This window comes from Lycorma delicatula, chromosome 1 (genome assembly GCF_047948215.1).
Source record: "Lycorma delicatula isolate Av1 chromosome 1, ASM4794821v1, whole genome shotgun sequence".
In the NCBI taxonomy this organism is placed as follows: domain Eukaryota; kingdom Metazoa; phylum Arthropoda; class Insecta; order Hemiptera; family Fulgoridae; genus Lycorma; species Lycorma delicatula.
Window position 1 is genome coordinate 203,432,439 of NC_134455.1, and position 26,775 is coordinate 203,459,213.

The window sequence follows — 26,775 nt, forward strand, 5'->3', positions numbered from 1 at the left end:
CTATTTATGATAATATGTAATTAAGAAACTATGAAATATCCTTAACACTTAACATACTTAATCTTAAAATTGTATGCAGTTTTAGTTACTATAGCATTATTATTGTAACAAATTTAATATTGTTCCACCAGTCATATTTTTGTCCAATAACATACTGTTGCAAAGTTTTTTGTGATTCCAGTCAGATTTCTGATTACATTAGGTTTTATAGCAAAATGTAAACTGGATGAATAATGTAAAATAGAGAAAAAAGATAATAAATGAAAACTAGAGACAAATATCAACTAATACATTTCAACTAAGTAACCAATAGATATGTAATATAAATACTGCTAAAGGCCAATTCATACTGGAGAAGTAAACATTAATTTTTATTTATCCATATTGATGTTTCATTTAACATTCTGAAACCTGGACTTCTTGGCACGTGGTGGTCCATGGTAACTGGGCAATATGGATTGGTTTAAAAAAATTCTTATTTATCATAATTCTAAAATTTCCTTACAAGAGTTTTATCACATGAAAGAAAAAGACATGCAGATTTGTTCTATGTAAAAAAAAGACAAATGTAACTTCCCAGAGTTTGTGTGTCATGTTGAAATTTCCCTTTCAAATGCAGTAAAAAATAGTTGCAATGCAAGCAATTAATATTTTTGTAATTATTATATTTATTTTAAGTAATTTATATTGCATATAACATATTTTTAGAAACACAAAAACATATCCTTTCAATATAATATAGATTCATTTAAATATCACTTTGGAGTAAAATGCTATGTCACTAGTAAGACAATTTTTTTTTAGTAAAATACAACACAAAAAACCAGTCTGTCTGATGTTTTACATTCAGTGAATACTACTACTATTTCACACATATCTGATTATGTACACTTGAGAACTAGGTGTAGGTAGGAACATTATTATTCTCAGAAACTATTTTATAATAAAAAAATAATAATTATAATAGTTGTTATAATGTTGTGAGAGTGTAACATTGCCAATAACAGGAGCTGATGAAATTGAAGGTAGGCCTAAACCTAATTTGGTACAAATAAAATTGTAAGCAGAAGTGTTAAGAATTTCAGAAGAAAAACTAGAGGAGTATAATAGTAGCACTAGTAGGTCTAGAAGTAGAATCATTAGAAATAATATCACTTTCTGAATGTTCAATTACAGAAACAACTTATTTTATTTCTGAACTGGTGGTCATAATAATCATTCATCCAATGAATACAAATCACAATCACAAATAACTGGATCTTCATACGTTGGGTCCATATTTTCATTAACTAGTTTCCCTTCACAACCATAATCAAAACATAATCCACTAATATGTTCATGTTCAATAGACACAATCTCAATTTCTTTAGAATCAGAATTTTCTCCATTGTTATAAATCAAGATATCATACACCAATTTGACTAATTTAGGGTGATAAATATCACTTATTTAGTTAATTTTTAAATAAAAATGGTAGTGTCAAAAGAATAAACATCAAAAGAAAATAAATCAACAACATGCACATAACAAACTTTGCCTCAGAAATATTATCTGCATAGTGTCTAACAATTATCATCTTGCTTAAAACTACTAACAGTTAAAAAATTATCCAATTGGTAGTGAAAACAACTTGATAGACAAGTTCAGTGAAACATTGAACATCTAAGATCAATGAAAGACAACCTGGAGTTGTCCTAATGAAAGATGAAATTTTAAACACAAGGATGACGTATACTCATCTATCATTCAACTGAGAAAATACGGTTGGATGAGTTATACTCATCCATTGTATACGTTTTAATAGCAATTATCAGTAACAGCTTTAAAAATTATATATTAATAGTTAAAGTTGGTGGATAAGCTACAAACAAACATAACAGAATCACCGTAAGGTATTACTTCAGAGGATGAATGAGAATGATATATATGAATGTATATGAAATATAATCTTGTACAGTCTCACCGGTATCCATAATCTAATATTCAAATCCATACAAAAGTAACTACCTTTACTAGGTTTTAAACCTTAAAATTGTTTACTTTGAAATCAGCTGATTGCAATGATGGGTTTATCTTTTTTCTCCTTGGAATAACATATCTATCCACTCCAGTCAGGATTTACAATATAATGTATTATTATATTTTGATCAGAATAAAAATTTTATTTACTTAACTGTTAACTACAGATGAAACTCTTTTGTTTCTTATGTCACCAGGATTGGCAAGTTCACACATCAAATTAAATATAAGGTGTATGTATGTGTATGTGTATATATATATATATATATATATATATGAAATAAAATCTTGTACAGTCATAGGTTGACCATTCCTGATATGTGTGGTTAATTGAAACCCAACCACCAATATATATATATATGTTTTATTTTTAAACAAACCTGAACAGCCAGGTTTTATCATAGCTTTATTAATACCTGTCTGCTGAATAGGTATGATAATGTATTATGTTAAGATAATAGTATCATAATACTTGCACAACTGTCAACCATTCACTGTTAATTCAGCTTAACACAAAAAGGCATTAAAATTTAATTATTTATCAATACTCTGAACTCAGTAATTAATTAAAAAAAAAACAAAATATACAGATCTCACCAACTCTAAAATTGCTCAGAAATAGATGTTACTAATTATCCTTAAGAATTATAGAAATAAATGATTGAGAAACTTCAATTTGATTGTTATTAAGCTGATACCAAAATTATATTTGGACATACCAATTATATTGCATGATATAAGATCGGTCATAGTACACAGTTTCTTAACATTTCTTTTAGAAAAAACAAAAACAATACAAGATGTGAGGTTATAACAACTTAGGTTAATTACCTAAACTGTCACAGCCATCACATGATTACATCTCTCTAGTATCAAAAGCGTTACTACATTCCTAGTAACCAAATAGCAAACGGTTTCATTCTTTCTCTTATTAGTTAATTATATTCCAGAACTCTTGAATACACACCTATTACTAATATTATATATTTTTTCTTCTCTTTTTTTACAAATTACATGAAATTGTTAAAATTCCTTCCTCTTGTCGACAGCACTAATATTTTGCATTAGCTGAATATGGGTAGAATTTGATAAAACGGAAAACTATCGATATTTACGAAATAAATAAATTAAAAAAATTCTATTTCTTCTTATATATTTGTAATACTAAGAGAATGGTATAAATTTCGTAAAATGTGAAATCAGAGTTACACAGCTACCATTAATTATAAAATAAGCTACTGTGGTTTTTAAAAATTTTTGTGATAATAAAAAGTTGTTAAGTGTCATTAAAAGTCAACTTTTTAAGAATATTTACGAGTCTTTTGAGTTTACTACCCATTTATAGATTTGCCGCCCTGGAAGGACAAATCACATCCATTTGTGCTATTTCCGCTGGACGGTATCCATGCGTCGAGCAGTTGATCGTTGGGTTGTGAAGTGTAATACTGATTGTGTTGTAAAATAGTGTGAATTGTGAGTTGTAAATGAAAGTTTAAATTCCTTAAGTTCATTTAAAATGGCTCGTTACGGACAACGTCCGGAAAACGCTCTTAAAAGAGCAAATGGTGAGTTGTGTTCACACAAGTGCCTGCATGGAACACCTTTTTTATTTTTTAAGGTTTTCTTTAGCTAGTCTGAATGTTTTATTGTTATAAAAAATATGAGGACTGGAATATTAATTTGTTGATGTTATTAATTTGGTGTGGTATTTTATCTTATGTTTGTGTTGCCGGACATCGAGAATACAAACTGTGTACCAATATTGGTAGTAACATTAGAACCTTATGTCTACAATTTTTAATAATTATTGATTTCAATTGCCCATATAAATTGGTTTTGTAATTGAATGATGTTAATGATTACGATTGTGGTAATTTTTATCTTATATATGCATGTATATATATATATATATTTTTTTTTACGATGAAAGACCCATATGTCGGCAAGTGGTAGGTAGGTAGGTTTCTACGAATGTGAGTAGTTGACAAATGAAAATCTAGGAAGTAATTGAGAATTGGTTAGCTAGGCCGGTATGAAATTTATTTAATGATTTTGTTGTGTTATATGTATGGTAATTAGTAGAACTAAATTCATACTATTAAGGGACTTTCGGGTGTTTTATATTTTTGAGTATTAGGAAAGCATTATTTGCTTTGTTGCTTCAGAAGTATATTAAAAAACAAACTAATGTTGATTGTGATTAGCTTCTACAAAATAAATTTATTATCTTGTTGACTGAGCTTATGTGCAGCTGCATCTGAAGATGCTGGCGTAAAAGTTTGTGATCTTGAATTTTTTTTTACATTGACTGGATATGACAAATAAGTTGTCTAGTGTCAGATAATTGAGGTATTGGAAAACATTTATTCATATAGAACTTAATACAGAATAAATTTGTTCAGTTCTACAATTTTATACTTAATAGATCTAATTATGGAATTGATTTGTCTTAAAATTGTATGATGTAGTTTTACAATGTATCGCTCTGTGTGATATGTTGGACTAACTACAACTTATTTTAATTTATAATTTTAGAAATGTGTGATACTTTAAATCTTTTTCATATGATACTACTAAATAGTACTTAGCATAGTGTGTGAAATTAAGGTAGTGTATCCTTTAAGTTAAAGTTTGGCTGCTTACTCAAATTTTCTGATCTGGCTGAAATTTACATTCCTTGTATCAATTTACACGTCCTAAAAATTTAAGTTATTAGCTGTATTGATTGAGAAGTATTATTACAAGAATTAAAATATAGTTCATTCTCTGAAATTAAATTGATGAATGTATTAGAAGTGTAAGAAATTATTCTCAATTTATTAATAAAATATGGAGTCCACTAATTATGAGTCTACTGTTTTTGACGGTTTATGCTTTGGTACTGAAGTTAATTACAGGTCTGTTGAGTACACATGCAACTGAAGAAATCGCTACTTATGAATTAACGCCACCGCAGCTACAGCTGCTGTTTAGGTTATGTTCACTTCGTGTACTGACAAATCGTACGTATATTAAAATAACCTAACTAAATATAACCCACGCTCGCTAACCTCTTATAATTAACATTAAATATGCATAATATATACAACTTATTAACGTTTGATATACGTACGATTTGTCAGTACACGAAGTCAACATAACCTAAACAGCAGCTGTAGCTGCGGTGGTGTTAATCCATAAGTACCAAGAAATCTGTTAGGTAAGGGAAAGTAATGAGAGATAGTGTATATTGTCTGAAATAATGGCAGCTGTGAAAAAATGGTACTTACGTATTAACGCCACCTCAGCTGCTGGTTAGGCAAATCATACGTATATCAAAATAATCTAACTAAATATAACCTACGCTCGCTAACCTCTTACGTATTAACGGCACCGCAGCTACAGCTTTATTTGAAAACAAAGTAGTCAATTGGATTTCGGTGGATTAACATTAATTGTATTTCGGTGCTATAACATTAAGGTTATGTTATTAACTAAATATAACCTAAGCTTGCTAGCTTGTAGGTTATACTTAGTTAGGTTATTTTGATATACGTACGATTTGTCAGTACACGAAGTCAACGTATACTTACGAAGTCAACATATACTTACGAAGTCAACATAAACAAAACTAAACAGCAGCTGTAGCTGTGGTGGCGTTAATATGTAAGTACTGAAAAAATTGCTGATTTTCATTCGAAAATTGACAATCAGCTCACTTAAAACTAGTTATATACAAATTTTATTCATTTTTTTTTAAGTTGTATCACATTTAGAAGTTGAAAACAGTTAATTTTATTAATAGGATATATATAGGTCACAACTCTCACAACGATCCAACAAGATTTTCATGACTTTTGTTCACAGTTATATGCCTGGGCTTGTGACCTGTTGCAGAGTGTTCTAAATAAATACATAATTAATGACCAACAGTTAAATATAATTTAATAAAACAAAAGAATTCTCACATAAAGCGTGTACATTCGCTCTCTCTTCATTGTCATTTCTACAATATGCTTGTTATACTATTGATTGATATAAACCAAAATGATAAGTATATAAATATAAAAAAAAGTTTAGTAACCAACATTTCGATTGTATCATAACACGATCAGTTGAATCATGTGTGTCTACTCTTGGTTTTGTATACCTTGCATCTCACATCTGTCACCATAAACAGTAATCTAAGGGAGTGAGGTCCAGTAATCTAGGTGCCCAGTTTACCAGCCCTCTACATCCAGTCCATTTACCAGTGAAGTTTTCATTTAAGAATTGTTTTTCTTCATTTGTGAAATGTCTGTGTTCAATCAAGTTGATAAATACATTTCAATTTTTTTTTTGCCAATGAAAAACTTTCAAATACTTAAGAAATTCATTGTTTGAAAATTCCATATAATTTCTGCCTGTGAAACATTGTTCTAGTATGAAAGGACCTATTAATTGGTTGTTGATCATGCTATACAAAATATTCACTGAAAAGCATTGCTGCAAATTTGAAACTACAGCAATTTGGGTTTTCTTCAAACCACCGATGTGAATTCCATGATTTTTGTAACTCTATTATCAGTAAAAGTAGCTTTGTGCAAAAATAGTGAGGAATTAAGTGATAATTATTGTTAAACCCATTGACAAAACTGTAGTATTCTGGCATCAGTCACCAAGCTGGTTGGTTAAACTTTCTGAACATGATAAGGACAGAGTCCATGAGCATGTAATTTCCCCCATACTCTACTTTGTGAAATGTTGATTTCTGTTGAAAAACTTCACATGGTTGTTGTAGGACTAAGCTGTACCATCTGAAAAATGTTTTCCCTTTCATCACGATGTTCTGGTTGACATTCAGATGAAACATGAGCACTGGAAGGTGTACCATTCTTACAAAAATTATTAAAAATTCTACTAAATACTGTATGATTTGGAAATACTTGTCCAGGTTACTTCCATTGGTATTCTTCCAATGCATCTTGGAGCAGGTCCATCACTAAATCAGCCACAAAAATCATGTCAGCATATTCTATATGAGTGAAGAGATGTTGTTTTTTCAAAACAAAGAATTCAGTTCGAAAAATATAGGCTCCATTTAGAGAATAACAAACACAAAAACACTAAATAACTTGATTCTGAAAAATAATTAAACACACAATCAAAATTGTGTCAAAAACACTTAAAGAACCTAAAGTTTATTATTAACTCTTAACCACAATTTTATGACAGTGAGTAGTATTCAAATTAATGTTGCCAACCTAATTTTTCTAACGTCTAAATTTATAGTACTAAAAACAGCTGTTCTTAATTATTATAAAATAATAACATTTTTCTGTTAATTTTGATTCTGTTTGTTTTTATTAGAAAAGTTATTTTTTTATTTTTTGTTTTATACTTTTACATTAATTTTCTCAGAATTAAATTCCCTGCAAATTTTGATATTAGAATTTATACATTTATTAAATCATTTAACTAAGTTACTGTATTTCAAACCCAAAAAAAATGTGTTTTATCACAGAATTTTTCTTATTTTTGTTTGATATCATAAAAACTGGTAGGTACTGTTGGGGACCTATTTTTTTCCCAGTCAAAAAACATGAGAAGCCATCAAGTTTACCGCTTCATATAACATCTTAAAAATTTCAGTATGACGTCACATCGACGGGGAAACTGAAATGTGGACAAAATTTTTCGTTCTGTAACTTGATAAAAACGTGTTTTCAGACATATGTTTATATGAACTTGTTCTCTTATTTCAAGCTCTAGAATCGGTTCCCAAATTATTTCTCTTTCTTTCTGAATCTGTATATTTTACATTTAAGGACGTGAATTCCATGTTTTTGAATGAAACTTTTACTTCTACGGTTACTGCAATTTCTTTTAGTGGTTTACTCATTTTGCTGACATTTTCAGATTCTCAGAGAAAATTTCAATATTGTTGGCAAAGGCCAGGTAGTTAATTCCAATTTTTTTCAGTTCCAGAAAATTTAATTGAATGATTGTGTTCCATTTTCTTTCATATTCTTTTCCCGTTTTCTTACTACTTTCTCTAGGACAGTTAAAAAGAGTTAGTGATAAACCTTTTGATAATCCTCTTGTTTACTCCTGTTTTAATTTTGATATCGTCTGACAAAATTACACCAGGAATTTTACTTTGGATCTTGTGTTTGTAAATGTCTGTTTAGTGATGTTCTTCAGTTCTTTTTGTTGTTTTCATGATTCTGCTACAATCAAGTCTTTACCAGCTGCTTTGTTCCTTAATTTCTGGATGTTTTCGTCCATTTCTGTTTCATTAGGTGTTTGGGAGTTTTTGGTTCATGAATGGTTCAACCTCTGGATGAAAGGCTTAGACACTATCATTCTGCCATGAAATCTACAGCAATGTTTTGTAGAAATCCCTCTTTATTTTCATGAAATTCTCTTTGATTTGTTCAAGTTGATTCTCTATTTTATTTTACTTGTTTTGGTAATTTTAGATGCTTGTGGATTAATCTAAATCTTAGTTTTCTTTTGTCACCGAAGAGTACCCTTTTTATCCAAGCTTTTAATCTTTCATTTACAGCTTAAGATTTAAGTTTTACATTTCATGGTCATACAAATCGGATATTCACATCTTGCACTACCTCAAAGTAGAAAAGTATTAAATAACATTAAAAAATTATGAAGTGTACAATAAAAGTATACCATTGCTTGCCTATTTTGATTTTCAGAAATCATAAACTAAAAAGAAAGTTTAAAATGTTTTCTACCTTTTAAGAATTAAGTATCTTCTTAAATCATCTGAAAATTTTTATACTACTTTCTATTTTATGTTGTAACATTTTATGTTGTACATACTTGAATGATTATTAAGAATAAAAGATGTTATAAACCTACATTTTATTTATCGGGTCTTTGTAGTTAGTGATATTGGAACCACTGGAACATTAATATATCTTAAGAAATTTTTTCAAAATAATGTATGTCATGAGTATTATAGAGGTTTGTCACCTGAAATCTTTGAGGACACCATGGGAAGGTGGTTTAGTATTGTACTGAAAGCTTTATGTGTAGACTTTTAAATTAAACCATAATCCCTGTCATTGTTATTTATTATTAATGTTGTGACAGGTACTAAAACTAATCGTAACAGAAACAAAGGTTATTAAAAGCTTAACCTTTTTCAGTGACAGATTATTTGTTGTTACACTCAGATTAAAATTAGCCAACAATTTTTAATGTTACTCCTACCATTATTGTAAAACTATGAGTTATTGGAAATTAAAAATTATTGTTAAAATTATGAAGGAAAAAATTTTTGAATTATAATTATGCTGGTAAACATATGACTGCTGAGAGGTTGATGTAATTACAGAAAAATACTGGAAACTTTGGGAAATAAAACGGCAAAAAGTATTGGTGTTCTAGGTGTGTAAATCAATCATTTGTGTTTAGAACTGATCTAAACATACCACATAATGCCAGATTGGATTGAAAAAATTATTCCTACAGTTGTCAAGATATATTGTTAATCTCCTGATAAAATCTGGAAATTTTAGTTATTGCTATACATGGTCTTTTGACAGGTTATTTGTGGGCATATACTTATATACTAGTTCACATTCATAAAAATAAAATGGTCAAAAGAAAGAAATAATCTTATTTTTATTCAGTTGGCTAATTCTATATGTGGTTTCTTGTTTACTTATACTTCTTGTTTATTATTTACTTATTCATGAGTCAAAATTTGTTGTAATGCTAGACTACAGTTGTTTTTTGTGTTGTAGAACTATATCTGTTATTAGGTAGCGTTATATTGTTTTTGTTAGTCAATGGGACTAATAATAGGGTGATAAATCTCAAGGGACAATACCCCAACAAAAACAAAAAACTATTAATAAATAGTGGCTAATATGATTGATTTTTAAACCGAATATTATTGCTTATCTGACTACCAATTAAGCTTATCTTAGGTTTTGTATTTTTAACAGTACTAATATTACAATTTTTGGTGGAGTATTATGGACTTGTATTATAATTATTACTTCTCACATTACACATCATTTACCAATGTATGGGGGCTTTGATTTGTAAAAGATTATTGCAGTCATATTCAACAATAGCATTCAATTACAGAACCCAGTTTATGAGGAGAATTAATTCAATAATTATTGAAAGTTGTAGATGTAGAGAACTATTATTACAAATATTGGTGCACAGTCAGTGTTTTTAATGTTTTTAACACCATGTAGTAAAGTATCTCACCATTATGTGAGAGATAAAAAGGACTTAGTATAAACAAATACTCCAGTCCTCTTTTTTTTGTAACAGTAGATTCATTCTGGCGAAAAAATAAACCATAAAAACAAAAAGGTGTTTGTGGAAGTTTTTCCTAACCTAAGTTTTTATATAGCATTATATTACACTTTTTTATTTGGTACACTCTTTTTGAAAACAGAGCTCCTATTCACACTGTTGAATGCTGGCTTAAAACCTAGAAAAGAAAAATAAATCGTTTGTTTCTTTATTATTTACACTTAATTTATTATTAGTAATACTACATAAAACATAAATATTAATACTGCCGAGTACACTGAACAGAAACCTACCTGATTCTCTTTTATTATACATTTTTATTTGTAACCATTTTATTAACCTCCCCAGCAAAATACCCATAAGCATTTTAGCAGTATTCATACATTTTATAAATATTGAATTTTTTTTAATAAAATTATAGCAAATTTCATAAAGGAAAGCTGCCCTTGTAATTACACGCATCTGCAACAACTTTTATAAAGAGGGAAAATTATCAATTGCATGAAAGATATGTAAAACTATTATTAAAAAAGTTCATTATACAACAACTGGGATATCTTGTAAACTCCCATGGGAGTTCTACTTTCTTCAAATGTTTTATTATTTCTTTTTAAAAATATCAATTTCTTTCATTGTGATGATCCAAAGTTTTGTCTTCAATATAACATATAGCTACATATTGGATAACTTTTCCTTATTGCATATTTTTTTTTTTTTTTAATATTTTACAAATTTGTCTGCCTCTTCATTTGGACCTGGAACAAATAAAACAGACTTTAAAATTCTTACTAAATTCCAAAGTACTTAAAATTGCTACATATATAAATTTTCTTTTCTTTCATCCTTATAAGATATTTGTTTTTTTTTGCTCTCTTTCTTACACAAAAATTTGGTCTTAAAAATTTTAAATGACATTCAGCTTCTTTAAACTTAGTGTAAATTGTGGGATTTACCAACTTTACCATTCCAATCGCTCATTACCATAAGACTATAACAATTGCATATGTTGATAAAAATTCTCACAATAAGTTACAATCCATTTCCCATTCTACTTCAGCCCCCCTCAGAAATATACCGGAACCATTGTAATTGTTTATTATTATTAAAAATTCTATCATTACACTCCCATTAACACAAAAAAAAATAGTTACATAAAGTTGATGTTTATTCCAGTAATTTGTCGTTTTTTCTCTGCTAAATGACTTCCTGATTGCAAATTCTTATATCAGATTAATTGTAGAGTCATAATCTATCTGCCTCCCATCTTCAGAATGTCTCGAAAAAAAAACTGCTGTACTGATTGACAGACTTTAAAAAATACCCCTTAATCCTCGCACTAAAAGACACATCACTTGCCATACAGTTATTATGGTTGATGTCTTTCCTCACTTCATTTATATGTATCCTATCTCTTCTTTTTTTCTTTTCTTTGAATATTTTTCTTAACTTCTACGGTTTCATTCTTGACTAACTCATAGTATATTTTCCTCTCTTTAGTTACCCATTTGCAATCCCCCGTTAAGGAAAATCAAGAAAATATTTAACTAAATGGTCATGAATCAGCATGGCGTGTATATCTAATCATAGTCAGAGAATCCTGCTCTTCATAATGAATAACCCCTTTCTGGCTTCTCTCATCTCTAGGAATGATTCTTTTGTACTGCAAAGTTGGAAACTTCTAGTTTCCTCTTGTTACCCAGTATAAATTAAAGCACTCATTGATTTTGTCCAATGTGAGTGAGAAGTGGGTCCACCATTTCATTGTTTCACCAAAGAATAGGTACAACTGATTTATCATTCCACACCCTCCAGATATTTTATGTAGACGCTTCACCTGCCTTGTAATCCACTTTACTTGTATTATAATTGAAACATTTCAATCTTGCATTATTCTTTTAGCTTGTATTCTTAAAATCCAATACGTGTCCATCAAATTTTTGTTACAAGTATTTAAAATAATTTCATTTCTTAATATTTTTCTTTCTTTTACCACTCCTTCAACAACCTATCCTCAAAATCTGCTAAAAACTAATAATTCTTTTTCCTCATTTTCATTACGCATGTGTGTGTAAACACACACATAAAGATATATTTAGGAGTGTTTCTTTTCAGATTTGCTCACTATATCTGATGAACCTTCCCTCTTGCAGATACTATAAAATCAGCTGCTAATCAACTACTAATTTCTTTCTGCATTGTAACGCAGCTAAAAATTGTAATTTATATAATGAACAACATATATAACAAGTTATTATTTGCAGTCAGATCATCAATTTAATTAAAAGTACAACAATGCATTGAGCATTAAGAGACATATCCTGACCCCCTAGGGGTCAGGATACTGAAACTGCCATTCTCCGTGTGGCAGTTTGTTACCGTGCCACCCCCTCCGTACCTAGCTTTTATGGGATTTATCGGAGGTCATTTTCAAAACCTCGGCAAAAGGCATTTCTGTGTCCAACATATACTAGATTCCTGTTAGACAATATAGCATATGCTTAGTGAGGTCTTGAGACACAATAATTGTTTAATGTTAGCAAATTCTTTAATTGGTGGGCCATTTTATATGTTAAGTTTCTTAATATAAATATTATTTTTGTCTATTGATTTGGTAGTTGAATGTAAATATTACTTAGTGCTTCCATTACTTTAAAGGAAAGAAAACACTATTGAGTATTTTATTTATGGTTTTTTTGTTTACTTTTGTACTATCACTTTTATTTATTTCTTAATTAACATAAAACTTTATTGATTACAGAATTTATTGAGGTTGGGAAGCCAGCTCGTGCTCTTGACACGCTTTGTGAAGTTTTTAAAAACAAAAAATGGGCCTTCAATTACAGCGAAAGTGTTTTGGAACCAATCATGTTCAAGTATTTGGACCTTTGTGTCGAACTCAAGAAGTCCCACATCGCAAAAGAAGGATTATTTCAGTATAGGAATATGTTTCAATCTGTGAGTTTTTGTAATATAAAATTAATTTTTAACAGTAATGTTTTCATTATCATTGTAAACTTACAGTTTTGTCTACTAATAAGTTTTAAGTTATATGTGAATTATGATTGTCAGTCTTCGCAATGAAATGTTTAGTTGAGGTGAAATGTGAAGTTGAATTACTAATTATTCAGAAAACGTTGTAATTAACAATTTTCTTGTTTTGATTTTTGCTTAAAGTTCAGAAACTTCTGTCAATCTGACTGATAGATTCATTGTAATTACAGGATTTAGAGATTATAAATAATTCTATTTATATAATGGCATTATTGAGTAAACCGTAAGGCTTAATTTGAGTGAATTTTGTATTTTACAACATTTTTCTTTTATAATTTTGTTGGTGATTAGATCATTTTCTGTAAGGGACAGTTAAATGATTGCTACAGATAAAATTAACAAAATAAGTTTATTTTAATTTTATATTTATTAAAATTAGGTCATCCCTTCTTGAGATGTTTTAGAGATTTAATAAAAAAATTAAAACTTTGGTACATAGATAATGATGTATTTTTTTCAGTGAATTCACTATAATATAAAATTAAACTGCTTATACCTTGTTAAATATGTTTTTTTTTTAACAGGGAATTCTTTTTGCCAAAATTTCATGGTTGAAAAACATGTACACAACATCTGAATCAGTAGGAGCAGTATTCTTGAAGGGTTAATGACTGAGTGATTTGAACTTTTTGATCAGAAACCAGTTATAATGGATCGCAACTATTGGTTTACACCTTTCTAAGAGTTTTGTAAATATCCCTCTTTACCTAGTACACATCAGGGTGATATCTCAACACTACAGTACACTTCTCTTTGCCTAAATCAGGTAGTGTAAATAACCTGAGGTGATTATTATTGTGCTGTACTGTGATTAAGAAATTTAACAAATTTTGTAACTTGTGTATAACAGATTCTAACGTAGTCAGTCAGTGATTAAAATTGCTGTATCAGTGATGTTATTTTTCATATTTGTCTTACGACAAGAGAACTCAGCAAATAGTTGCCAATCTCCCTCCTGCGGAGGAGTCTTTACAGCCTTGTGATGGAAGAATGGCATGTCACGACTAACAGAAGGTCCTTGTATAGATTTATACAGGATCTGGGGGATGGTGTCTCCTTCGTTTTTAAGGGCAATGGGGGCCTGAGTGCTCTCCAACCATGTAAATTTAAACCAATATTTGTTTTGGTTTCACCTGACAGCTGATGAGCTGTGCGTCTGCCAGGAGGTCCAGTTGAGTGAACACATGATGTTCGACTGCCCAGCTGTTGGGGAGAGACCAGAACCCAGGCCATCCTGGAACTTAGAGGTCAAGGGGAAAATTGGCTAATCACAAGCGGCGAGTCAATGTGACAAGAGCCACACTGACGGACCGAGTAGGAGGTTCCTTGATATACTTGCTTTGTTCATCTGAAATCAGTAGTTTACCTAAGGGAAAAGACTCCTACCGTGCTGCTGTAGGAAGCTAACTGAGAGATGTGGCTGGCATTCAGTGGCCTAGGCATGGTAGCGAATTGCTGTCTTTGACGAAATAAATTAATTATTGATAGTCATATATGTTGTAGTAGATGATGGGGTGTGCCTACCCATTTTAGTGATGTATGACAAGTAGGTGATGGGACATGTAAGCAAGTGGTGTATGGTACCATGCTTATTCATCACGCTTTTAAGTTAGCTCTAGGAGCTAGTTAGGACAATGGTTGCTAAACTGATTTGTGGCTCAGTAGCTGTTTGTGGCACAGACATTTGGTCTTATGCTTTACGGCCACTGAATGGGGGCAGGAAAAATGCCAAGCAAACCAATCACCAGAGTAGATGAAATGAACAATGGAATGAGGTTGCGGATCAAAAAACGCCCACCAGAATTTTTCACTGACAGAATGAGAAAACTGGTTCAACAATTGAGAGAAATGTGCAACTGTAAATGGCGATTGTGTGGAAAAATAAATGTAAGTTTTTGTAGCAAATAAAATGTATTTTTACGCATATTTGTTTCATTTAACTGACACTTGTTTCGATTTTGATTTATGAGCAACCTTGCATTACATTTTAGGAGCAAGTCTGATAACAAGGCTTTAGACTCAGAGGATTTACTGTTTTTTATAAAGAAATAACAAATTATCAACCCAAGCAATCTACTTCACGACAAAAAGATAATATAAGATTTTAATGGCACAAAATTGTTGTTTACATCCTAGCTTATCTAAATATAATTCAGAAAATAATCCTAATAAACTTCATTGGGAGGCTGACAAAAAAAAATTAGGCGGTAAAAAAAGAAAAAACAGCTTTTAAACAACTGGATACTTTCTCAATCATTGTTTACAAACATATTACTCTAACCTTTCAAATTTTGTTGCATATTGCCATCTTCTTACAATATTTTTTGAACAGGCGTATAAACAAAGTCACAGTAAGTTTCTCGTAATTTAGGTTTTAAATGAGCATAATAGATCTTTATTAATTGAAAGACTGGAAATTCAGCGTTTCAGACATTTGAACCATAGGGAAAAAAAAAATATTAAGAAGTCTATTGCCAGCCAAGGGTAAGGGTACGTGGTTATTATGACCAGCACACTGTTAACCACCTTTAACATATCAATAAATGAAGAAGTATCCATTAAAGCAGGCTGGATTGGAAAATCAACTTTTAAAATTTACTAGAGTAAAATCAAGTTTAATAGAATGGATTAAAATTTAATTAAACACTTCGACTTTATCGTGAATTTTATTCACAACATTTTTCTAATTTACATTTGTTGCTCTGAAAAGTTTCTACCACAAAACATAATAAAGTTTAATCATAACACAGTAAGTAAATGTTTTAAGATCAATCTTGGCACAGTTACGGAAACTGGCCAGAAAGCTTTTGCAGTCATATAACTAAATTTAATTACTCCTACCTTACACATTAAAATATAGTCATGTGCTGAGATATCGCAATAGATTTAAGTCTATTCCAATTCAATTAATGAAGTATTCTCTGAAGGAAATTTTACTAAGGTTACTAAGAAAGCAAAGAATTAATGATTCAGTGGAAAAAATTTTATTTATCGTGCAGTGTAAAGATAAATTTAGAATCGCTGGTAAAGGGCAATTGTAATGAATTCCTCATACAGTCATAGGCAAAGCTAATAAAATTAAATACAACTGTTCCATCTGTACACTGCCAAGAGTTTAAAAGCAAAGACAAACTAAAATAGACTGATCACTTGTACATTGCTGAAGACTATATTTTCAGTTTACTATATTACACCTTAAAGAACATTTTCTCTATTTTTTAAACGTAATACTGAATTATTTATTTAATATTAAAGAAACAATACTATTTTCAATATATCTACTCAGGTACCACAAAAAATCTGGAGGTGGTTATTACTGTTGTCGCTGCAAAGCATTAAGATTAATATGAATAATCACTTAGATAGAGGTACACAACTATAGACATAAAGGATTTTATTTACATGTGAATACAACTGGAAATAAAGAACTATATTTTATTTATTAGAGATTGGCAGACTTACCTTGAGTTTTTTCCTTTAAAAATACATATTAATATATAAAAAAAGGGCTATGAATTTTATTCATTTACAAATTTATTTCACATTTACTTACATATCCAATTCTATTAAAATTTATTTTCTGTAAAAATGTCAAGTCTGATGGTTTAACACCACCCAACTTCATACTGCTTTAATGCAAATTTGAATTTTAAAGAATCTGCCTTTCCTCATTATTACTTACTACTTGAAATTTAATCATTCAAGCTAATGTGGTTGTTAAACAGCATCTTCTCATCTAACAAAACACCTACGTACTTATGAACTTGAACTCAGCTGATTACACATCCTTTATACTTAATACAGGGATTACGACTGTATGATAATTTGTGTGCACCCTTGAGAAGTAAATAAGCTTAGTCTTGGGCACAGAAATCCTTAAATTTTGAATGTCCATCCAGTGTTCTGTGGTTGACAATGTCGCCTGTGCTCGGTCTTCTAGCTGTGGTCTTGAATTACCATGAACTAACAGGAGAAAATCATCGGCAAACGCCTGGGCCGTGACCCTTCTGGGAATGTCAGTCCTAAAAATCCATTGAATACCAGGTTCCACAGCAAGGGGCCGAGAACAGAGCCCTGTGGGCTTCCCCTGGTAACGGACTTTTCCACAACTAGGTGTGTATCCTTAAACAGCTGAGCGATCCGACAAGTAGTCACATACTATGGCTTGCAGGGCTACAGGAACATTGCGGCGTTCCAACTCATAGAGGACAGAACTCCAACACAAGAAAGGAAATGCTGCCTCTGTGCCAATAAAAATTGCCAAAACATATTTACAGTCAGTGCTTTCCACCTCATCAAGGGCATCTAAGATGCAATCCTCAGTGCCAATTCCTTTCATGAAGCCATACTGGCCTCGATTTAGAAATGAGTTCATATCTTTTCCCAGAGCTGTTCCACAGCCAGCCTTTCAAGCAACTTGCCAATACTGGCAAGAGGCTGATGGGCCAATAACTCCTCACCTCACTCGGATCCTTTTCTGATTTTAAGAGCACCCTCACCAAAGCCACTTTCCAACAAGTTGGAAAGCAACACCAGTTTAGGTACCCCGAGAACAGTCTGCCAATCGGCTCTCTTATGACAAGCAGCAGATGATAGAAAATATCCGGGTCAACTTTGTCAATCCCCGGAACCTTTCTCAGTGGCATTCAAGAAACCACTCGGCCTATATCTACAGGTTTCACAGCCTGTACACCAGGGAATGGTGTCTCACCTGCCCTAACACTTAACTTCTGCTTCATCCTCTGGAGCATCTGGAAAGAGAGTATCCAGGAACGTCTGGTAAGTCGCCACCGATGTTAAAGTGTGGTCACAACCACCACACTCACATCAAATACTGGACAGCATGTGCAGTGGCTTTGGCCGGTAACATGACTTTGCGAGCTGCCAGGGATTGCGCTGCTACTTACACATGGAGTCTTGCCAAAACTTGAGTTTGGCTTCCTTGATAGTATGAACGTATTCTGCTCTCGTGAGATGAGTACCCTTAATATCTATTTATTTGCAGAAAGAAGTGAAAGTCAAGTCTGATGAATATAGAGGTTAACGAGTTCAGATTTCAACTTCAAAGAGTTTCAGTGGTTGCACATGGTGCATGTGACTAAGCTTTATAATGGCAGAATTTCAGATCTGTGATTGTCGAATATGCTATGTCTCCTAAGGTGAATTCAGAACCATGCGTGCTTTATATAAGGGTGAATGTGAAGCTATAATGCTGCACTTGTCTGTGCTCATTGATTGAGGTACAAATATTTTGAGAAAAGCTCAGCGTCCTATTGTTATCTATGATTAGTGTGTGTAGGAGTCTTTCGATAGGTGGTCCTTGTTATTTCTGATATTAAGTCCATTGACATCCTTGTGACAGCACCAATTCTTATGATACCAAGAAGGTAGGCCAGCTTACATTTTGGTGCATAAAAGAAATATATGACCAAGGTTTCCATTTATGGCAGTTCAGGTGCATTGAATCGTTTGATGGCCATTATACATGTGGTATTTTTTCTAATGTGAGAAGTATGCAGCTAGTTAGGTGGATTTCCCCAATTGGTATATTACACAGTTTCTTTCGGGACATGGTTTTGATTCCAATTTATTGGAAAACAGAAAGGTAATGTAACATAGTTACTGGTGTTCTTATATTTTTAGCCCTGCGACAGGTGGCTGAAGGCGTTTGTGTTATAGATATATAAATAGAATAGCAACTAGGGTGGTTAGAGGCCTGCCTGGGTGCTTACTTTGCCAAGATAGGCGGTTTGGCATCGAGCCCTGGTTAGCTGAGATATTTACTGTTAGGATGAGAATGGATGTGTGGAGAACTCTGATCATGCGGTGGTGTGGGAGGGTGTAGGCATTAACCTTGCTTCCAAAAGCAGACCAGAGCAAAGAGATAGGGTATGTTTTCATTAGAGGCTTATTAAATTTATGTATCTGTATCTTGATTTGTAAGTAAATCAAGAGGACTATAAATTGAATTGTAGGACAAAATTGTTGCTATGAATACTTTTTTTTTGGTATGAGGATTGAATTGTTGGTATTTAAAGACTCATATCAATTAATGATATAAGTTATGGTGGTAGGTGGTCATGGTTGGAAGTGGCCATACGAAGGGGATAGTAAGTCGTGTAAATACACTGATGGAAATATACGAGAAGCATTTACATTGGCATCCTGACAGAGGCCAAATTGATGACTGTGATGTGTTAACAGGATGAAAGAGTCTAAAAGACAACCTCCATTAAAACCTATTAGGGCTAAATATGGAGGGGGTGATATGGTGACAGATCATCACAAGGGTGTTGTCTTGTGAGGGGGGTCAGGCTGTTGCAATAATGTTTCATAAATATTCATAACAGTTCTTTCTGTGTGCTTGTTTGTCACTCACTCCAAACAGATTTTATGGCAGCCCAGTTCTGCAATAATGTGTTTGACTTGTACTTTCAGTATGCCTATCGTGATAGTGAGATGTGTGATGTGATGGTCATTTTGAATTACTTCCATCTCCTTTTGGTACAGCTCATCGGTCAAAGATAGTGGTTGACCACTGTGATGTTCATCTTCAGTATTCGCTTTACCAGCTTCTGAAGCACAAAATTTTATTGCAGTACTTTGATCAACAGTTTCATCACCATAAATAATGTGTGTTAAATTTTTCTCCTGTTTAAAATTTAATCAGTGGTTATTTTTAGATTTCATATCAGGTATACTCGATTACTTAACCATGTTGACTGACAGAAAATGAGAGGGCATGGATCAGCGAGTTTGGGAATGTTAATAGTAGGGGTATGAAACTACTAGATGACAGCATTTATTGCTTTGGCCACCATTTGTTCTCCTGTTACCTTCCAGTATGCGTTACATTTCATCTGCTCCTTATAGAAATATTCTACACTATATTTCCATTAATTAGCTTAATTTTATGTCTTAAATTAAAAAAAGTAAAGATTAATAAAAATAAAAGTGGTAAAAGACTTACGTTGTAATATAATCCTGCCTTCCCTAAAAGAAGGTACCTATCAAAATTTATTGTTGATTTTGTTACCGACACATCTAATTTGTTTACTTTTTTTATTTAGGTCAATGTTGGGTCATTAGAAAATGTTATTCGTGGTTATTTGAAAACAGCTGAGGAACGTACAGAGTCTGCTAGAGAACAATCTCAACAAGCAGTTGTTGATATTGATGATCTAGATAACTTAGCAACTCCAGAAAGCATTCTGCTTAGGTTTGTTTTTCTTATTTTAATGATTATTGTTTATGGTTGCCATGTGCATGGCAAATGTTTTGTGAACAAAATTATACTTTATTGCTTTATTCATGACAGTAAAAATGTATTTTCTTCAGTATAATTTGTTAGCTTTTTGTATTATTTTTTTATGATTAATTGACCACATAAGCTTGAAGCTTGTGCCATGGGAATATAAAATGAAAATTTTATAGCATATGAAATATATCATGCCTGACTTTTTTGTTTTTGAATTTGTGATCTACTGATAAAAGTGCCAGATGTTACCACTCCACCACTGATATATGGAAAATTATATTAATTAAATTTTAATTATTTTTTATTATTCTATTTATTAGAAACTTATTGTTTATTAATCTAGTGTAATTTCATAATCTAATAATAAAACGTGATATGTACATTTTTTATTTGATAAACGTTTGTTTTTGTAAAAAGGAATTGAAATGAAAGTCAACATCATTATCACCCATTTACTTAGATCATACCATTATGTTTTGTTTTCAGCTACAAAATTATAAAGTTGAAATCTTTAAAAAAACATAAATAAATTTAAGACTATTGACAATTAAGTCAATAGTCTTGGAAGTCGAGTGTTCCAGTGTTCAAGTCCTAGTAAAGTCAGTTATTTTTACATTGATTTGAATACTAGATCGTGGCTGCCAGTGTTCTTTGGTGGTTGGGTTTCCAATTAACCACATTTCAGGAATGGTCAAACTGAAACTGTACAAGACTACACACACTCATACATCTTCCTCATTCATCCTCTGAAGTATTATCTGAAAGGTAATTACCAGAGGCTAAACAGGAAAAAGAAAGGTCTAAAAAGACCACCAAAGTTTGTCTGCCATTATTGACATTTTTATTTACAATTTCGGTTAGATGTAGGATTGCAACTAGTTGTTTTTCCCTGATTGGAAGTCATATTGGTTTTTTCAATGAAATTGATTTTAATAATTTTTTTTTTAATTATTAGAAACATATCGTATATTTATCTAATGTTATTTCTATAATATATTATATTATTTATCTAATGTTATAATCTATAAGTAAAAGGTGATAGTGTATTTTTTATTTGATAAACTTTTTTTATAAAAAGGAATTGAAATGAAAGTCAATATAATCACACGTTTACTTAGGTTAGGATATTTTGTATTATCTTTTCTATTATTTTAGACAAATTACTAAGAAGACTAACGGGTCTATAATTTTCTGGGGTTTTTAAATCACCAGATTTTGGTGTTGGTTTTATTACAGCAACTTTGAGTTGTTTTGGAAAATAGTCTTTAAAAAAATATTAGTTCATAATAAATTCCAATGAATTTACATTGAATATTGAAATTTTTTTAAACAGATTCCATTGAAATCACCTATTCCTGGCAATAAACTATTTTTAAATCATGAATAATGTTATAGATTTCATTAGTATCAGTTAGTTCTAGAGCAAAGTTACCTGCAGGGCATGATTGGATTGATATTGAAATTTTAATGTTGTTTATATTGCCATTATTAAGATTACCGAATCAATTTTTGGTCGACATTCATCTATTTTTGCAATCTATTATTTCAGTAATATATTACAAAGTTCTTTTTGTATTTTTCTTACGTTTTTCAAATTTATTATTAAGTAGTTAATCTTTGCTTTTTTAATTGAATTTTTTCAAAATATATATGTATTTTTTATAGATTTTTTTTAATTTTATATTAATAGTTGTTTAATTAGTTTGGTAAACATTCTGTCCCTCTTCCTAATGAAGTTGACTGTACCTAGAGTTATCCATTTTTTATGCAATATTAAAACAATATCGCATGGGATATTTTAAATGTATAAGTGTGTTCTCTTCTGTTCTGTCAGTGTGGTAGTGAAATTTTCCACCAAGTTGTTTATGTTATTAGAGGTATTTAAGTAAATGTTATCCCATATTGTTCTAAACTAATTAAAAATTTTCATAATTAAATTTATTTACATTAGTAATGGTTGAATTACTCTTAGGACTGTTTGGTTTATTGACATTAATATATATAGAAGTGCAAAAGTGGTTATTATACACATCTTCAAATACTTGTGATTATATCATTAGTATTTATGTTATTTTTAATGAAAATATAGTTGATATATGCATTACTTTCAATTTGAACCCTATGTGTGATTTAAAACCATTAAATATTCATTTGTCAAATTACTGTTTTCTAAAATATTTATAATCATATCACCTAATATGAAAATATTATCATTATCAAAAGTTTGTAAGATGACTAAGCTATTTACAAGTTCAATGACATTCAAGAAATATGATTGATAAATGGATATCATGTCATATTTCTTGTTTCAAGTTTCAAAATTAATGCCTATAGACATTATATTATCTATTTCAGTTATTCTATTTGTGTTATTTATTTCAGTTTCAGATTTGTTTTCATAACAACTGTTCAACATTTAATAACATTCAATAACCTTGTTGAATTTCTTGTTTCCAGGAAAGAAAATTAAAAACTAAAGTATAGAATAAAAAACTGCACTTCCATATATGTATGTACAACTAAAAAAATTAGCTATTACAATTTTAAAAGGAATTGTTAAAAATATGTGTCTTGTCATGCATTTTATTTCTTAAAGATTTATTATACATTTAATTCTTTTAGTGCTGTGAGTGGAGAGGATGCTCAAGATAGGAGTGATAGAACTATCCTAACACCCTGGGTCAAATTTCTTTGGGAGTCATATTGTCAGTGTCTAGAATTATTGCGTACAAATGCTCATGTTGAAACATTATATCACGATATTGCCCGTATGGTAAGTTAATTTGTGTATATTTTGCTAATGTATTTTGTTAAATTCTGTTAAACATAGTCAAAGTGGTTAGTTATTTTACCAAGTAACAATTTTCTTCTGACTGAACAATTTATTTTTTTCTTAAGCCATAATAAAAAGCAAAACATATTTGACAAATACACAATTTTTTAATAAATCCAGTTTGTATCTACAAACTTTGTTTATAAAATAAGGCCCCCTAGATTGTAAGACCCTCCAAGTTTTACAGGTAAATTTTAGAGAAAAAAATTTCCAAATGTTAGATTTGTCAGTTTGACAGGCTGTAATTCCTAGAAAAACAGTTCTTCAGGAATTTTTTTTTAACTTTACATACAGTTAGTTGTTGACCAAGGACAAATTTTACTCTTTCAGGTGTTTGCAAAACAATGCTATGGTATTTAATGGAGAGGTATTTAATGGTAAGAAAACCTTCATATAGCAGCATCAATCCTACTATCAACTTTCTTTATACTAGTAAAACAAGACCTTTGGCTAGAACTGTATCAACTTCATTGAAATGAGTTTTTCTTGTATTTTGCTTGTGTTCCTGGTAAAATGAATTTGCTGAACAAAATGGTGTACAAGCAGTGGATCAAGAGTATTTGGCACAACCAACATGATTTGCTACTGGAAAAATCAGTGAGGTAAACTTAAAGCTCCAAAAAAAGGAACTCATTTTTTTGTGGCCCTAAAGAGGATGTCATCCCACAGTGGATGATACAGTGATTGAGTGTGTGGAAGAAAGAGAAGAGAGTGCTGTGTAGTGATCTGTAAAATGATACAAGTGAAATGGCACGAAGTAGCAAAACACCATGTAAATACAAGTGACTTTAAAGCTAGTTGTAGGTGGGTGGTGCAGTTAATGGGAAGAAAAGGATTCACTTTGCGGTGGACAACTTCTTTGTGCCAACGATTACCAGCAGAATATACTGACAGAGCTTTGGAGTTTATCAATACATAGTAAGTGAAAGAGGAAAAATCAGTACCTCGTATCTCAGATTGGAAACGCCGATGAAACACCTGTCCTTTTTGAAATGCTGCAGAACACAACTGTAAACAAAGTGGGCAAATCCAGTATACTGATGAAAACAGCTGGAGCAGAAAAATTGAGATGCAGTTTATGTTAGCCATTTGTCCAGATGGAAAAAATTCCCATCTTATGTCATTTTTAGAAGAAAAACTATGCCAAAGGGAAAACTACCAAGAGGTTTACATGTTCACGTACAAGATAAGGGGTAGATGGATGTGAAGCTAATGTGCGACTGGCTAGAAATCATTTGGAATCACCGCCCTGGAGCAGTGTTAAAGGACTTCTTGTTTCAGATAGCCCTTGGCCTTCTTGAAGATTCTGTTAAAAATTGAATCAATGAAATACTCACAAATGCTGCAGTTATTCCGGTATGCTTCACTTCTGTGTTGCAATCCTTGGACGTCAGCATCAATAAGTCGTTCAAGGACCACATTAAGAAGTTTTACACTAAATGGATGGCAGATGGAGATCAGATAAACACGAAGAGTTGACAAATGCAGAAACCTTTAATGAGCTTCTTTGCAAGTGGATTGTCGTTGCCTGGGAAGAAAATACTCCGAAAATGATAATCAAGAGTTTCAATAAGACTGACATCTCCTGTGCATTAGATGGAATGGAAGATCATCTTATATATGAGGATTCTGATGACACAACTGAGGGAGAGACTGATATCGATGATTATGAAGATGAGGATGATGAAAACAGCAGTGACTCTGACTAAACAACTGTGTTCCCAGTAATTAAAACACAATACCGCACTTTTTGCATTGTTGTTAAAATAACAGCAATTGGTTCGAACTATAAATTCGTAAGTCATTCATTTTTGTTTTCAGACATACTGGTACCTGTGAACCTGAACAAAGCCACGCCCCTGGTGTCAAATAGCATGCATCCTCAAATAACAAGACTTTTATCTGTATAACTTACAATAATAGTTAGTGTTTAATAAAACATACTAAATACATAGTTCGGTAATACAGTTATTTTTATTTTCATTTTTCGAAATACCTATATGTAAGATTCGCCTCGAATATAAGACCCCCAAATTTTAGGGTATAATTGTGTTAAATAAAGGGTGTCTTATTTGAGTAAATACGGTAGTATAAAGATTTAAACAAAACTTTTGCAGTGTTTGGATGACTTGTTTGCAGTTTCATATTAAATTCAGCAAAGTTAGCATGGTGTGCCAATGATTGAGTGCTTAAATAACATTTAGAATGTCACTTGCTGATGCAAGACTAGAATGTTTATAATTAATGAGATGTACGTACTGATAACAAAAAAGCTTTTAGATTTGGTTTTTAATATTAATACATTAAAATTTAACACAGATTAATTAAAGCAGTGCAATCCTTTTATTGTAATATACACAAGATTTCTTAATAATTATTCAAATCTATTGATAGTAATGCATTGCATATTACTGTTTTGATATACTGTGTTTTGTTTAATTTTTATATTTAGCAGGAATAAAGTCCTTTTTTAAAAGGTTTTATTTATTTTTATGAAGATAATTATCAAACAACTTAGTCTTGATAGTCAGAATTTATTTCTTGGTTGCCAATAAACTAGATTTCATTGAAATTGGCTTAGGCATAAAGATAAAAACTAGACAGAGTGTAATTGAAGTAGTTTAAAAATTATTTACTGTTGTCACTTTCAATCTCGACATTCATAGTAGTACCCGCCGTATAATTTATATCACTAATTTAAACATTGTTATTTAAAGTGATGTTTTTGATAGTGCAGGGGGTATTTTTATCATCATGTATCACTAAAGCAGTTTTGTCTGGAACTTGTCTATTTGTTTCAGATACTTATCTCCTATTTCATCTTTAGAAATATGAAGTCACATAGAGAGACAAATATATTTATTAGAAAGTTGAAGGATAAACCCACATTTTTGGAGGCCAAAAATTGTTTATAATACATTTGGCAGTATAATAAGGTCAGTTGGGATCATGTTTTGTGTGGTTCACTCTGACATTTGTGCTACACTTCTATATGTTTTACTTTATTTCCTCATTAGCCACTTCAAAATGTTATTACTAAAATATTTACTATTTGGTCCCATGGAGAATTCATTGAGGTGCTATAAATGTTAAAGAAAATTAAATGTTAACTTTGCATTGACATTTTCCCTATATGCTTCATTTGGATGCACTGAAGCACTTGGTTCTTTTGTTGAAAAGTCTTTGTTTACAGTTCATACATACTCGCAAATCTCTGAAAATAAGGCTTTGTCACATTATCCGTCACTTTTTCGCTCTTTTAGGCATGGAACTTGCAGTTTTTGTTCAACAGAAAATTAAGTATGCTGTTGCACATTGAAATCATCCAGTGAGGTGCAGTGTTGTCTTTAGGATA

General features: G+C 31.1%; 2 protein-coding genes across 2 annotated transcripts in view; one reads left to right on the top strand and one right to left on the bottom strand.

The window, feature by feature from the left end:
* The window catches only part of LOC142318248 (putative DENN domain-containing protein 10 B), a 58,953-nt gene extending 56,056 nt beyond the window's left edge, over nucleotides 1-2,897 (bottom strand). Inside the window, exon 1 of the mRNA XM_075354812.1 lies at nucleotides 2,739-2,897. Coding sequence (XP_075210927.1) covers nucleotides 2,739-2,769 — 31 coding nt within the window. The 5' untranslated portion in view covers nucleotides 2,770-2,897. The remainder of the gene's footprint in view (nucleotides 1-2,738) is intronic.
* A 507-nt stretch (nucleotides 2,898-3,404) lies between these two features.
* The window catches only part of eIF3a (eukaryotic translation initiation factor 3 subunit a), a 95,788-nt gene continuing 72,417 nt past the window's right edge, over nucleotides 3,405-26,775 (top strand). The window contains exons 1-4 of the mRNA XM_075370791.1: nucleotides 3,405-3,584; nucleotides 13,037-13,233; nucleotides 20,400-20,548; nucleotides 23,210-23,360. Coding sequence (XP_075226906.1) covers nucleotides 3,536-3,584; nucleotides 13,037-13,233; nucleotides 20,400-20,548; nucleotides 23,210-23,360 — 546 coding nt within the window. The 5' untranslated portion in view covers nucleotides 3,405-3,535. The remainder of the gene's footprint in view (nucleotides 3,585-13,036; nucleotides 13,234-20,399; nucleotides 20,549-23,209; nucleotides 23,361-26,775) is intronic.